Source organism: Castor canadensis, chromosome 5 (genome assembly GCF_047511655.1).
Source record: "Castor canadensis chromosome 5, mCasCan1.hap1v2, whole genome shotgun sequence".
NCBI lineage: Eukaryota > Metazoa > Chordata > Mammalia > Rodentia > Castoridae > Castor > Castor canadensis.
The window spans coordinates 61978180-61993765 of record NC_133390.1 but is presented as its reverse complement, the minus strand read 5'-3'; the positions used below and the strand labels follow the sequence as shown (position 1 = coordinate 61993765).

General features: G+C 36.6%; 1 protein-coding gene across 5 annotated transcripts in view; it reads left to right on the top strand.

The window, feature by feature from the left end:
• Positions 1-15586, top strand: part of Spice1 (spindle and centriole associated protein 1) — a 49490-nt gene that overhangs the window by 32626 nt on the left and 1278 nt on the right. For all 5 annotated transcript variants that reach the window (XM_074073154.1, XM_020178207.2, XM_020178205.2 and 2 more), the window contains 7 exons: positions 1836-1967; positions 4767-4917; positions 6349-6573; positions 9188-9672; positions 11659-11842; positions 14080-14182; positions 15115-15202. In XM_074073154.1, the coding sequence (XP_073929255.1) occupies positions 1836-1967; positions 4767-4917; positions 6349-6573; positions 9188-9672; positions 11659-11842; positions 14080-14182; positions 15115-15202 (1368 nt within the window). The remainder of the gene's footprint in view (positions 1-1835; positions 1968-4766; positions 4918-6348; positions 6574-9187; positions 9673-11658; positions 11843-14079; positions 14183-15114; positions 15203-15586) is intronic.

The window sequence follows — 15586 nt, the reverse complement described above, 5'->3', positions numbered from 1 at the left end:
AAGGTAAATCTGTAAATAAAATTATATGTTGCATAACACTAAGTGTCACTGTTTGCAGTTATAGATCAATTGTGTACTCATTCTGTTGCTTAACTGGCTTGCTTCTCCCACATAATTTCAGCTTGCAGAGTGGCATGGCCTGTAATCTATAGACAATCTCTCTGTAACTGTGACTTTGGTGTGGCTTCATTATCTAAGTGGGAGGTGTCTTAATGCTGTGAAAATAATTTATAAAACAGTCAAGAATTGTATATCCTTATTTATTTTTTTATTTTTATTATTGTATCATTGTTGTGCTGGGGGTATGTTGTTTCTTTGTAAGTAATAATTGGTCCTCAGAATGCCATAGAGTTAGTTAGCTATGCATTTCATCTTTTTATAAAATCCATTTAAATTTATTATGTACTTAAATGTACTAGACAAATATATTAAAAAGTTTAAGAAAATGTTGTTACAAATAGATTCAGTATTCTGATTCAGGTATTTTGATTGCTCTAGAGCTGTTTTCCTTTTTTTGGCAGTATTGGAGTTTGAACTCAGGGCTTCATACTCGCTAGGCAGGTGCTCTGCCACTTCAACTATGCCCCCTAGCCATTTTTGCTTTTAGATATCTTTTGAATAAGTTTTCACATCTTTGCCTGGGCCAGCCTCAGACCGTGATCCCCCTGTGTGTGCTTCCCATGTAAGTGGGATTATAGGTGTGCTATATTATGCCCAGCTTATTGGTTGAGATGGAGTCTCACTGACTTTTTGTTCAGGCTGGCCTTGAACCATGATCATTCCAATCTTTGCCTCCTAAGGAGCTGGGATTACAGGCATCTACCACTGTATCTGCCTTAACTTGCCTTTTACTGAAAGATAGAAGTGTATTTCTTGTATTTGGAAAGTATTAAAAACTTAGAAATATGTACTCTTTAAGTAATAACTTACTTTACAAAGCTAAACCATATAGTCAATATAGGTTTCTGTAGTTATTTTTAATTATATTTTAACAAACTTAATTTTTGAAATGGTGATATATCATATAACATGAAAGTCAAAGTTACAGAAGGATAAAAAATAAAAAATCGAATTCTTATCCCTAACTTCCATCCAACCTGTTTGCTTCCTCATGGCCTGTCATTTTTACTAGATACCAAGAGTCTCTGTCTGGAGATGGTCTATGAATATTCAAATGATATGTATATTCCCCATTTCCTTTTATGAAAAATGCAGTCATTCAATTCTGCATGTTTTTGTTCATTATTTCCTATTTAAACAAGGAAAGAAGCAGGTGCTGTGGCTAACCCCTGGAATCCTTGCTACTCCACTATAACACCAGCTCCATACAATCTTTGCTACTCGGGAGGCTGAGTTTGGGAGGATTGTGATCCCAGGCCAGCCCAGACAAAAAATGGTTTGTGAGACCCCATCTCAACACAACAAGTTGGGCGCAGAGGTTCATGCCTGCTATCCCAGCAACAGAGGGAACATAAAATAGGATAGCAGTCCAGGCCAGCCTGGGCAAAAAAAATGAAACCTTATCTCCAAAATAACCAGAGCTAAAAGGGCTGGAAGTATGGTTCAAACAGTAGAGTGCCTGCTAGCAAGCACGAAGCCCTGAGTTCACACCCATTACCCTACCCCCAAAAAAGAAAAAAGATAAGGCAGCACATAGCACATTTTATTTGGTTAAATATAATAAGCCTTCTAATAAAAATTTTAATTGTCATTACTGTTGTATGTGCTTTGTAATCATCTTCTCTCCCAGCTTTGAGAAGAAACTTTTAGCTTTCACTTTGTGATGCTATTGCTAGAAGATTGTTTATTTATTTACTTACTTATTTATTTTGTAGAGTGAGCTCCAACTACGTAAAGAAGTAGAGACAAGACAGCAGCTAGAACAAGTATTAGGTGACCACCGAGAGCTTATTGATGCTCTGACGGCGGAAATTCTTCTTCTTAGAGAAGAAAATACCACCACCCAGGTATCAGTTGCTATCCTGAACTTTTCCATTCTTAGTTATGTGAAATACCTTTACACGTGGACAGGAGTCCCATGGAATTGCCTTTATTTCTGTGCTAATGTGCTTACTTATCAGCATCAACGTCATTGGTGGGTATACTGAACATTTATGGCACTGACAGTACTATGGTAAGTGGAAACTTAGACTTTAAATAGCATACAGCGTAAGTCTGCCACCTTTAAGAAATATGCTATGTAGTGTGAGAGGCAGGATATTCGCTTAAATAACACCAATACTATACCAGTCAATTCAAAGTATGAGAGAGTGTTATAGATGGGGATTGAACCCAGGACCTTGCGAATGCTAGGCAAGTACTTTCCTTCTGTGCAACATCATCAGCCCCTAACTGCTCTTTTTCAAAACAAAGACTTAGACAATAGCTCTTCTAAAAAGCTTGCTTTCTTTCTGCATTAAACGTTCTTCCTTTAAATACTTTCAATGTCTCTTTGGATATTGCTATAATTGCGTTTACAAAATTATGTTTCACTTATTGTGTGTCCTTATCACTGAGACTCTGTGCTGCTTGAGTGAATGGTTTATTCATCTTTTCATTTTTATGGGTAATTATTATTTTATTTATCAACCAGAAGAGACTAGAAGAGTTAATAGACAAATTGTGTTTGTGTCAGTGAGCATTAGGTGTAAGACATGTGGTTTTAAAAAATACTGATAATATAGTGTAAGTACCAGGAAGTCAACATTTTAAAACTATGAAATTTTAAAACTAATTTCATAGTTTTAGTATAAGCAGAGTTGTGTTCCAGTTCATTTTGATGTGGAACATTTTTATTATCCCAAAAATCCTATACCCATGTGTGAGGAGTCACTGTATTTTTCCCACTCCTTAGTCTCTGGCAGTCACTAATCTGCTTTCTCTCTCGATGGATTTACCTAATCTGGACATTTCATAGAAATGGAATCATGCAATATGTGGTCTTCTTTTATTCATATGTTTTTAAAGTTCATCCAAGTTGTATCAGTATTTCATTCCTTTATATGACCCAATAATATTCCACTTTATATAACTGCCACATTTTATTTATCCACTCATCAGTTGATGAATATTGGGTTATTTTTACTTTTTGTCTATCATGAATATTACTGCTGTGAACATTCATGTGATTTTTTTGTATGAACATGTTTTCAGTTCTCCTGAGTCGATACAAAGTTTCATACACCAAATCTTTATTGAGCACCTTGTCTGATATGTTGGACTTCACTGTTTCTCTTAAATTTAAAATGTCATCTTGTGCCTTGTGAGTTCCTTCTGGTACTCTGTGTGCCTTAGTATACAGTTTGGGAATAAGGACCAAACACTGAAGCAGGGTGTTATGTGTAGGAGTTGTTAGACTCACTTAGGTGGGATGTGACACTTGGCTTAAAGTAGAAGTGGGAGAGGGTGTGAAAATTTATCAATTTCTTCATATATTCTGAGGGTCAACCAAACCCATTGGATATGGGGTGAAGGAGAGGATGTGGGAGAAAAAGAATCAAGGGTGATTTCAAAGTTGTGGACTTAACAATTAAAAGGATGAAGTTGTAATTTCTGATGTGGGGAAGGCTTCAGGAGAGGTTTGGTTTTGTGTATCTTAAGGTTGAGATGTCTAAAAAGTCCTAGATGGAGATGTTGAGAGGGGCCACTGGATATTGAGGGCAAAATTTGGGGAAAAAATTGGGCTGGTGATAAAGAAGTGTTTCCATCAAGCAGTACTGTATAGTTAATACTATTTCTAATGTTTAGCCCTTTGTGATTTTTATTAGATGTCTTCATGTCTCAAAGCAGATGTGAAATGTGTATGCTGTATACATGGTTTATACCTAAGGGTAGCAGTTTATCATTAGCAGTCATTGTTGGCTTTTCTTGCTTTGTCTTTGATACAAGGTCTTAGCAATTTATACAACTCTCCATTCTTTTCTTCAACCTGTCATCTTCTCTGCTTCTAAGAACTATTGTGTAACATCAAATAGTTAAGAAAGACCTGCTTTATATGGTTTTTGTCAAACCTGTTGCTTTCAGATGATCTGCTTACATCTGCAGTGGAAAAGATTAAGAACTAAACAAATTCACCTAAACTTCTGGGCAGTCTATTTAAATTTTAAATGTAAGGATGAAATTCCAAACACATTTAGCTGTATGAATATAAATCAATGGGTGTGGTGTTTTGTAAATAATCATTTAAATAAAAGAAAACTGTATACAGTATTAAAACTTAAATGTACATATGCACATAGACAAATGAGAATTTTTTCAGAGAAATGTAAACTATAGTTATCTCACAATGTATAAAATACAAAATTGTAATCATATTACATATAGGATGCTGTGCTTTTCTTTTTGCCTAAATATTATTTCTTTTACATTATAGTGTTCGTGTTATTAGTTTAATGTCTGCGGAATGTTCTAGTGCATTTCTTCTACCTGATGTTTCTATCTCTTGGGGTAGTGTTTGAGGGTCAGTAAAGGTAACCAACCTATATGAAGAGGTTACCTTGTAAATTGAAAGCCCTATAAAAATGTTAATTTTTATTTTTATAGCGTGATATTTACTAATTAGTAGCTAATCATTTGCTTAACCATTTCTCTATTATGGGACTTTTAGAATTTTTATAATTATGAATAGCATTGTTTTAGAATTTGAATGCAAATCTCAAACTTTTGTAGTATTTTAAATGATACACACACATATCATTGGTACTACTTGCTTTCTAGGTGATGGTGGTGTTTGTTACACTGACAGTGTTCTTTCTTTTCTTCTTTAGGCAAGACTTCAGCAGTACATGGTCACAACAGATGAGCAGCTTATATCACTCGCACAGGCCATTAAGAACTGTCCTGTGATAAATAACTCCAGACAAGAAAGTCAGGCATCAGAAAGGGGAGCTACAAATAGAATAACTGTGGATAATTCAGGTAGGTGTAGTCTTTGTTATCCCAGATTGTCATTAAATTACTTAATGGCTTTAGAGTAGCAACAAACAAACCAAACCCTAAACCACCTAAACTTACATGGAGCTATTGGCTGTTTGTTTGTATACTGTAATATCACTAATACAAATGCTACTACTTTTCCACTTGGTAGTTATTGAGTGCTTTCTCTGTGCCAAGTACTTTTTGATTCTCATAAAAGAATCCTCATAGCTCACATCAGTAATCCTAGGTTCCAGGACAGCCCGGGCAAAAAAGTTTGCAAGACCCCCATCTCAACAGAAAAAAAGCTGGGTATGGTGAGATGCACCTGTCATCCCAGTGATGGTGGGAAGCATAAAACAGGAGGATTGCAGTCAGGTCAGCCTGGGCAAAAAGGCTGGAGTTGTGGCTCAAGTGGTAGAGCACCTGCCTCACAAGTGTGAAACCCTGAGTTCAAACCCCACTACTGCCAAAAAACCCAAAGAAACCCTAAGACTAGTACAAACACTTTAATCATGCCACCTGAGATTCAGGAAGAGAAGAGATGGCATTAGAAAGAAAGAAAAAGAAAAAAACTCAGGTTTTAGAAATTCATAATTTTTGTTTAGCCATGGTGAGGTTTTTGAAGTCCATTCTTCAATATATGTGCCTTCATGTGCTATAGGCCGAATAGAACAGTGTGTGTATAAAATCTTCTATGTATTTAGGGTTATTCTCTTAAGACACACTGAAAAAATGGCAGACTAAAGTTTTAACTTCTCAAGGTACATGCTGCAGCTTTGTGTTCTGTTGAGTTTAGCTATTAATATCTCAGTCAAGGGATATGTCAGTGCTTTAATGTCATCTGAGTTTCTCACCCAAGGATGAAAAAGGATGGGAGTTAGCATATTGTAAGGTTGTTGTTAATTCCTGTTACTACCTGTGGAAAAAGTCAGAAAGATTTATGTAAGTGAAACCAGGTTAGCATCTTCCTGTGTCTCAGCTCTTGTAACTGTTTTAAAATAATATGGATGTGATAATACTGTGATTACTGCATGACTCGTTAAATTACCTTGGTTTGTTATGAGCCTGGTGTTTGGATATCAGTATGTTAATATGGCCTATTTTTGCCATTTTATTATTTGTCGTGACTATTGAAAAGAGAGCAAATAATGAAGAATTCCAGATCACTGGTAGGATTTTTTAGGAGTCTCTAAGTGGCTTTCTCTTTATAGCTTTGTGGTCCTCAGTGCTTTTCTCAAATATAATAACTTTTTCCCAGCACTGACTCCATGGGAACCTGCCTGTGAGTTACTTGCAAAGATGGATACAGCCTAGAATGTTAAGGCTCTGGGGCCATGTGGATTTTCATTCAAATGCATTTAAAAATCAGTACCTGAAATGTGTCCATAGTTCCTTTTTGTTCTTTACATACTAATACCTTAACATCTTCAGAAGTTCCTGTTACGAGTGCTAATGTCTCCGTGCCATTGATGTACAGAGGGGAAGAAGTGGTTGATTTCCCACAGGAAGAGTTGCCTGTTAAACTGACTCAAGCCCCTGACCCTCCAGACAATGTGAGTCTGGTGGGCAATTTTCCAGCACATGTTTATGAGCCAGCTGTGTTGTTAACGCCACCCCGGCAGAAGAGCAACTCAGAATTCTCTCCTTTGCAGGATGGTAAGCAGGATCCTTCTGTGCTTATGTGGTTATATTGTTTATATGTTTCATTTATATAATGCGTTGTGTTCACTATTACCTGAAAAACAGAACTGAAAAAGACATTGCCTAATATCCACAAGGAAGGAATTTTCAGGGTGGTTTTCTTTGTTAGTTTCACACTGCTATGACAAAATACCTCATGAAAACAACTTACAGAAGAAAATTCTTATTTTTTTTCTCAAAGTTTCGCAGGTTTCAGTCCATAGTTGGCTGGCTCCATTGTTTCTGGGCCTTGGTGAGGCAAAGCATCATGGTGAAAGCCGCTCACCTCATAGCAGCTAGGAAACAGAGGAAAGGTCTGGGGACAAAGGCACAACCCCAGTGATCTACTTCTTCCAACTAGGCCCCACCTTCAACGTTTCCACCACCTCCCAATAATGCCACCATACTATGAACATGTCAATGGATCAATCCATTGATGAAGTCAGAGCCCTCATGATACAATCACCTCTCAGTAGTGCCACCACTTGGGGACCAAGGCTTCAACTCATTAGCCTTTTTTGGGGTATACATCATATCCAAACCATTATAATGGCTTATTTATATGTCTTATACCTAAAGTAAAGCATGGCATTGAATTAATTCCATGATGTATCTGCTCCATTACACCCTGTACGTATTAGACACCATCAAAGGATCTAGCATTCAGATATAGAATAAGGGGAATTCCTATGGTCCAGGAGCATTTGAAGGAACAATAAACAAGAGGAGATTATACTCCAGAGATTAAGGATAGCTTGACCAAGGAAAGATGAGAACTGTAACTTCAGGATTTTGTAAGTCACATATGATCATCATATTGACCTCTTTCTCATCAAAAGTTTTTAGCTCAGTTAGTAGAGGGAGTTTTATTATGGAAATAGTTGGGCAATTAAAAATCACTTTGGACTTACTTTTGCAGTCCACATGTAGGTTTGAATAAAAATATTGAACTTTTTTGTCAGTTCTTAGCTCAGTTGTTCTTAACTTGGGGTTCATGGGTGGGCTTCAGCAGTTATTTTTTCACATGCGCATTCTTCTGGAGCAATACTTTCATTTCATTTTCAAAGAGTTCTTTAGTCAAGAAAAAAAAAACCCAAAAACCTGTGAACTGCTACTATTAGACTTTGTTCCAAAGTTTTAAAAAATATTATTCAGTCCTGATTTTCCTGAATTTATTTATTATCTATTTTACTGGGATTTGAATTCAGGGCCTGGGTAAAAGTTAGTGAGATGCCACTCATAAACAAGCTGGGAATGGTGATGGTACATACCTGTAGGCCCAGTTGCTTGGGAGGTGGAGGTAGGAGGATTGCAGTCCAAGGCCAGCTGGGGCAAAGTTATTGTGGGATACTGTCTGAAAAACTAAAAGCAAAAAAGGACTTGGGGATATTGCTCAAGTGTAGAGTTATCAGGTCTTTTTTGGGGATAGGTATCAGTGGGAGGACATAAGGTAAGAGTGCCTGAGAGTGAATATGGTGGATATATTTTGTATTTTTATATGAAAACAGAAAAGTGAAACCTGTTGAAATTGTTCTAAGAAGGGAGAGATGAGGGAGAACAATGGAGAGGTAAATCTAACTAATATATATTGTTAGCACACATGTAAGTATCACGTGTGTACATTTATACATTGTCCTCCATGTACAACTACTATATGCTAATAAAAAAATAAAGTCAAATGGTAGAGAGTGACTGGCAAGCATGAGGCCTTGAGTTCAATCACCAGTACTACAAAATAAAAAATTGTTTTGGTATCTTTAATGCAAATTTAGCATTGTCAGATCAGTGTGGTGTGGAGACAGTGCCAGGCTGAGTCAGAAGTGTTCATGGCTTGGCCCACCCATCATTGACTAGCTGTGAGGCATGGGACCTCAATTTCCTCTAGCTTATGAGGATTTTTCTTTATCTTTAAGGTCTCTTCCAGCTCTCCCAAGTCTGTAATTCAGTATTTCCTCTTTAGAGGGCTGGAGAGTGATAGTAATTCTGACTAGGTTAAGGAAAAATGATTTCAGTTCTGGTTTAGAGTTTTGTTCCTTAAACTAATTGTTTAAATGTTTTCCTGTTAATAGGCTATTCTAATGATTCTTCTTAAGTACTGTTAAGTTTTCATTGATGATAGTAAAATATTTTTCCATTTCTTTTCTTGTTGCTATGATATAGTTAGACTAGCCTCCTTTCTTTGCTGTTTCATATTTTAAGGTTTCACGTATGTTGTTCTCTGTGCCATGATGTCCTTTGGTCTACTTTCTGCTACACTTTAAAATTTTCTTTCCTTAGAGAGGCCTTTCCTGGCCATTCTTGGTTTAAATTACATACTTTCACTTTTCTCCTCACCCTTTGGGATTGCCAGATATGAGTTCATATGTGAGTCATATAAACTAAAGTTAACTTGACAGATGCTTCCACAAGAATGTTGAGGAATACTTTGAGAAATGTAAAAGTCTCTGTACTTGATTATTAGTGTGGCTTGCTTGTATATGCCTTGCTGAAAATAATTTAGGTGTTCAGAAGCCAAACAGGCAAATGAAATGATGATAGCACCAATTTATTGGAAGTAATATGTTTATCTTTTTAAAATTCTTGTCTATAGTATTGAGGAGGACAGTTCAAACTCGTCCTGCTCCACAAATTCCTCCAACAGTAGAAATAATTGAGAAAGAACCACATTGGGAAAAGAAGACCTTACCCATTGATGCAGACATTCAGAATTCAAGTGAAGAGAGTCGTCTGTTCACTCAGAGGTGGAGAGTCTCTCACATGGGAGAAGAATTGGAAAACAAAGCTCAGATGCCATTTGTTAACCTCTTGCAGCCCCGCTCCAGTTCCCTTCCAACCACGCAGCAGTTGAGAAGTTCTGCATTCTCACAAGAGCCCCCAGTACTGGGAGATGGGCAACAGCTCAGAACAAATGAGGCACTGATACAAAGAAAGGACATAATGGCACGAATTGCTGAGTTGACACTACAGAATTCAGCCATCAAGGCACATCTAAATAATATTTCAGGGTCAGGTGGAGAACAAGGAGATGGACTGCGGGAGATGAACAAACAGGAAAGTGCCAGTGACATGACTGCTGTAAGTGACCCTTAAGGGCTGACTAGGAATTTAAAAATGGGTATTTTGTTACTCAGAACTTATATTGTTGTGACAAATAACCTGAGAGAAAAACTTAAATGAAGGAAAGATTTATTTTGGCTCTCGGTTTTAGTCCATGGTGGGCTGAATCCATTGCTTTGGGCTCAAGGCAAGGCAGAAAATTGTGGCAACATGAGCATGAGGCAGAGGCTGCTGCCTCCTGATGATAAGCAAGGGAGAGAGAGTGTGTGGGAGACAAGATATTTCTTTCCAGGACACACATCCCAGTGACCTACTTCCTTCAACTAGGCCCCATCTCCTAATGTTCATCTTATTATCAATCTATTAATCAATCTATTAATGGATTAATCCATTAATCCCCATGGGGGACATTTTATATTCAAACCATAATAAGCATCTTTGTGGGCTAATCTGATAAACCTTCATTTCATTGTTTTTGGGGAAAAAAGATAGTCTAAGTTCCAACTGGGAGTGTTTATTAGCCCACCTCTTCGTGAAGGTCCCAGTGGTGAGAGATACTTCTTTCACTCCTTCCTGAGCCAGGTTAGATCCTGCAGGGATTGTGATAGGGGATAAAACAGTGTTTTAGTAGTAGAAAGGAGGAGCTGGACTGCTGCATCAATGGTTAGGGGCTTCTGAGGTGGAAGTGTATACAAGAGCTTTAAAAATAATGGATTGAGGGCTTTGGTGCGGAAAGTTGGGCTACCACCTCTGTCATCACTGGCTTATGGCGAGTAAGTGAAATGTGGTACTTGGTACTGGGTCAGAGAAAGTAGTAGTCAGTAGGGACTGGCAGCGGAGCAGCCAGACAGGAGTACTGGGCATAGGGAGCGGCCATTAGTCCAGTAGTGCAGGTGTAAATACCAACTGCCTCAAGTTTAGATTTGAAGATTATTTGAAACTGGGGTTTTGAACTCAGGGCCTTATGCTTGCTAAGCAAGTACTCTTACTGCTTGAGTCATCCAACAGCCCTTTAAATAGAGTCTTATGAACTATTTACCTGGGTCTGGCTTTGGACCAGGATCCTCCTGATCTCTGCCTCTTGAGTAGCTAGGATTACAGGCATGAACGACCAGCGCCTGGCTTAAATTTTGGTTTTAAAAAGGCAATACAGTTAAATGTTGAGCTTTGCATGCTTTTCTGATTAGAACATATGTTAGTCCAGAAAGAATAATCTTAACATTGGGGTCTTCACTACCCTCTTCTGTTTTAATTGGAAATACAAAATGATATTTAATTCATTAATATTAAATATTAAATGTTTCGCTTATCTTTTTTATACTAATAGGCATAAGCTAAAAATTAGTGATTTCTATTTCTACTAGTGATTGTTTTAACTAAATGAAATTATTAGGAATGACATAAGTACATTTCTCTTGGGAATTTCCAGATAATTCCCAATATACTTATGTTATATTCCTGGGATACCTTTTTGTTTTTTTTTAAATGGTCTTATATTTCTTTCAATCACAACTATTCCTGAATCAGATATTTTAGGCTACAAGTGGCCTGGAGAGGCTGATACATGGTCAGAAGGAGTGACAAGTTCTTAGAATCTTTGGTAAATAACTCATGGTGCATGTTTGAGGACTATAATTATAGAAACATCTGCTTTAGATATAGAAGATCCTCGTTTGTAGTCTGTCATCAATAGGTGCATGGCATTTACCTCACTAAGTGACTTTTCTTTACTCATGATGTTTTTTGCAGCTCATGTAAGGCAAACACTAGCAGATAGGAAAGCTTTGTCCCAGACTGTGTGCTTCTGTGGCAAAGAACACATTAGTATCCTTCTATTTTAGCCCTAATTCTTCATTTAAGTGATTTGTAAATAAATGTTTGCTCACTATTCACATGTGTGTATAGCAAATGCTATGAATACTATCTTGCTGCCTCTTAGCAGAAAAGTCAAACTTGTGTGAGGCTTTTCTTCAACAATGACTTTATGTCCTTTTTCCTCCAAAGAGTTCTCCAGTAGCACAATCTGTAGCACCAAGTAGCATGGAGGAACGGATTGCAGAATTGAATCGACAGAGTATAGAGGCTCGCGGAAAACTACTACAATTGATAGAGCAGCAAAAACTCGTTGGTTTGAATCTCTCCTCTTCACCTGTGTCACCTGTTCAGTCGCCTTTCAGAGCATGGACTGGTTGGTAACAAATTCATGATTTATAAACTGGAAATATGATTGTTTTCACTTTCTCAATTTTGCAAGTTAATGTTGAGCCAAAGAAATTTCAGATCGTTTATTCCAGCACTTCCAGTTTTACACCAGAAAGAAACAGGCTTGAGTCACAGAATAAGAGACAGAAATAGGATAGAAAGCTGGTTTCTGATTTGTTCTAGCCCATGATGCATCTAGCTAATCTTTCGTGTCTGAGTTCCTAAGTTACCCTACATCTAGATGAGATTCACTTAAGACATATGCTGCACCTAATTGTAAGATACAATTATAGAATCAAAATTATAACTTAGAATTTTACAAGCATCGGAATACAAGTTATTTTTCTGTTAAAACCATTAAAAACATTTTCACTCATTTATTTTTCTATTCTCTACTTATATTTAGAAATATGAAAAGCTAGAGAAGATTTTAAATAATAGAATGGTAACTGAAAACTTTGTTGTCGTAGTATTCCCATTCAAAGAGACTCTAATGAAATGAAGTAGATCTCAGGTTGGATTTTAGCCTGAAATTGAATTTCTACCTTTAAGGGATGTAGCTACATGAAAAGCATAGAGACTGGTTTGGATCCAATATGAGAGACACTTCAAATTGTCAGGAATAGAAAAAGCTCTGTATCAGTGTATTCTCTGAGGTGTCCAAGCTTTGGTGTTTGTCCTGTGCCAGTTGAAATAGGTTCCCTTTTAAGGTATCTCCCAGTAAAAGTTGTCACCTCAGTTAGAAATTATTTAAGTTACAGACCCAGAAAGCAGATTCTTATAAATAATTGGTAAATGATGTGGATCTTTCCTCTGATTTTTTAGGCTTTCTCATTTGACAGCTTTGTCTTCTGTTCTCGGAAGCCTGGAGGCAAATTCTGATTAGAATGAATAAATTGCCCAAAAATGTATAAACTCTCCCATGTGCCTGCTGTGTATGGTCTTGCATGCTCCTCATTAAATTTGGGGAGCAGGTGACCAACAATTTATGAGATAACATCAGCTAGTGCAGTGAAGAAACAAAGCAAGTCACTTTTGAGAATAAGTTTGTGATTAAATATGACATCTCTGTCTCAATAATTCTGAAATGTTAAAAAAAATGCTCGTATTTCTGTTATCTAGAATGCAACTTATCCTGAGGGTAGACAGGGTTTATGTTACACCTATTTGACAAGAAAGTAAGCATGATTTATGTGAAGTTCCAGCAAGTTGTGAATTTGCATCTGTGTTTTTTTTCAATTCCAGTGGTTCCAGAGTATCTCTAAGATACTCTTTTTGTAAGTAAAATTATTTATTTCATAGGAAGCTCCATGGGCATTAATTATAAAAACAAGAATAAACCAGATGCCATGAAAAAGACCTCTTTTGTTTTCTAGGGTGACTGAGGAATCTTTTTTAAATTTAATCTTTTATAAATTTATAAATCTTTTATACATTTTATAAATTCTTTATCCCTTAAAAACAGGATATCACTGGTTTTAAGCAGTGATTCACAGGAGCCTCTGTGAAACTGCCTGGGGTGGATAAAAAGTCTTTCACTTGTAAATAATTAGTAAATCTTGTTTGATGGATTTGCTACATCTGAACTATTGAAAATGTACATAGTTATACTTCCTTTTAGCCATGTAAGTTCTTTAGCCAGCTTTCCTCTCCTGTAATAATGTCTTCAATAGCAGTAGTAATTGTAATAGATTGAAAGTGGAGACTTTGTTCCCATTTCCTGTGTGGGGAACAGGAACTGTTTCTCTCTGTTTTTCTCTCCTCACCCCTTGTCTATGCTTTATCCTGTTACACTAAAATAATTCCTTGCTTTAAAAAAAAGATAGAAAGTTTTACTGAATGATTTCAGAAATTTTCCTGTTCCTTTTTATCTCTTGTTTGGAAACATTTTAGGTATGCTGTTTTTGACAAAAATTTCAAATTCTTTAGGGCTAACTCTTAACTTCTGTTTTTTACTTCACTTATGACATATCACTTGTCTGTCTGAAGATTCTGGCTTTCTATGAACTGGCATACTATTGAATTGACACTAAGAACTAAAGTTTCTTGTCTCACAGTTCATTTTTAAAAAAACCTTTCAAGTGTATCTGTGGGCCATAGTGATAAAAATGTGGAAAGAATATCCACATTTATGTTCAGTTTCCAATAAGATTGAAATTGAGCACATTTTTAATTTTTATTTTATTAGAAATAAAAAAACTAATAGTTATTTTTATATTTTAGATGGAGGAAAGAGAAACATTGACATATCTATTCCAGGAGCAGAAGCTCCAGACAGCTCAAAATGCAGTAATGTCTCTCCTGTCAGTGGGATAAATACAAGAAGGTAGGGTTACAGTGTGAATAGTTACTTTAAAAATTGAGACTGTGGTATGTATTTTATTTTCTTTGTAAGAAAGGGAAGTGCGTGAATGACAAGGTCAGTCAGACTCATTTATGTAGAGAGAATAAAGTAATTGGAGAAGAGAATAGATGAGGAGTAGGGAATAAGCTTTAACTAAGTAGAAAATGATTTGGCTACTGAAAACAAGAATGGGCCAGCACTCTACAAGAATGTAGAGTACTTATGGGTTACAAAATTAGGAGGTAATGTATCACAAGGGTGGGTAAATTTTTCAGTAGTGTTTTCCTCCTTTATAATAAGTGAAACTGAAGCTCAGAAAGGTTCAGCTGATTTGCCTGGATGAGTGACATGGCTGGTAAGCAGTGACACTAAGAACACACTGGCTGTTCTGTCTCTACTGCACATCCTCTCTGTTGTACTGTGCTGCTTCAGTTCCCAGTACTCTTCCCCACTATTGCACAACCGTTTTTCCTCTTGAATGTCAAACATTTACCTGTATGATTTTGTAGTGGCAAATACGCGTCATTATCCATTTGTCACAGTCCACAGAATGTATTACACAAAGAGCAAACCCTGATGTACTGTGTACTTTAGTTAACAATAATGTTCCAATATTGAATCATCAGTTGTAACAATAACAATAGGGGAACTGTATGAGTGTTAGTGGTGGGGGTGAGGGACCACATGGAAATTCTCTGTACTTTCCCCTCAGTCTTTCTGTAAACCCAAATATGTGGTAAAAAATAATTCTGTTAGTTTTAAGTTATAGGGTGGTGAAATTATTACAAATAATTTACGTATTTGGACCTAAATCAACTAATTCTTTTTAAACTTGTGCCAGTAGTGAGATTGTTCACATAATTTTTGATGGTTGTTAATAACTTTCTCATTATCTTTTTATTTCTCATAAATAGGTCTTCAGGGGCTACTAGTAATTCTTGTTCTCCATTAAATGCCACCTCAGGAAGTGGGCGATTCACACCTGTTAATACAAGAACAAAGGTACATTATAACAAGAAGTCATGAAATATGTGTAGAAGTCAAAAGGGTAAGAGTGAAAGCTGACTGGTTTAGAGATGTACATTTTTAGTTATTATTCCTGTTTCCCAAAGACGATGCAAAATTCTCAAAAGGAAAGAAATCTCTAATTTACCTTTATTAAAAGAAAAAAAACCCAGTATATTTTATTTTCTAGGGTGACTAAGAATTAAGGTAAAATTGAATAGGATTTCAATAGTCCTTAAAGATTGGGGATACTGGTTTCAGGCGGAGCTTCTCAAATACTGTGGCCTTGAATAGTTGCAGGTATACTGAGATATTGGTTCCCCCTGTCCTCGGTGTGTCTGAGATAGCCAGAACCCTGCTTGGTCCAGGTACTTTATCCTG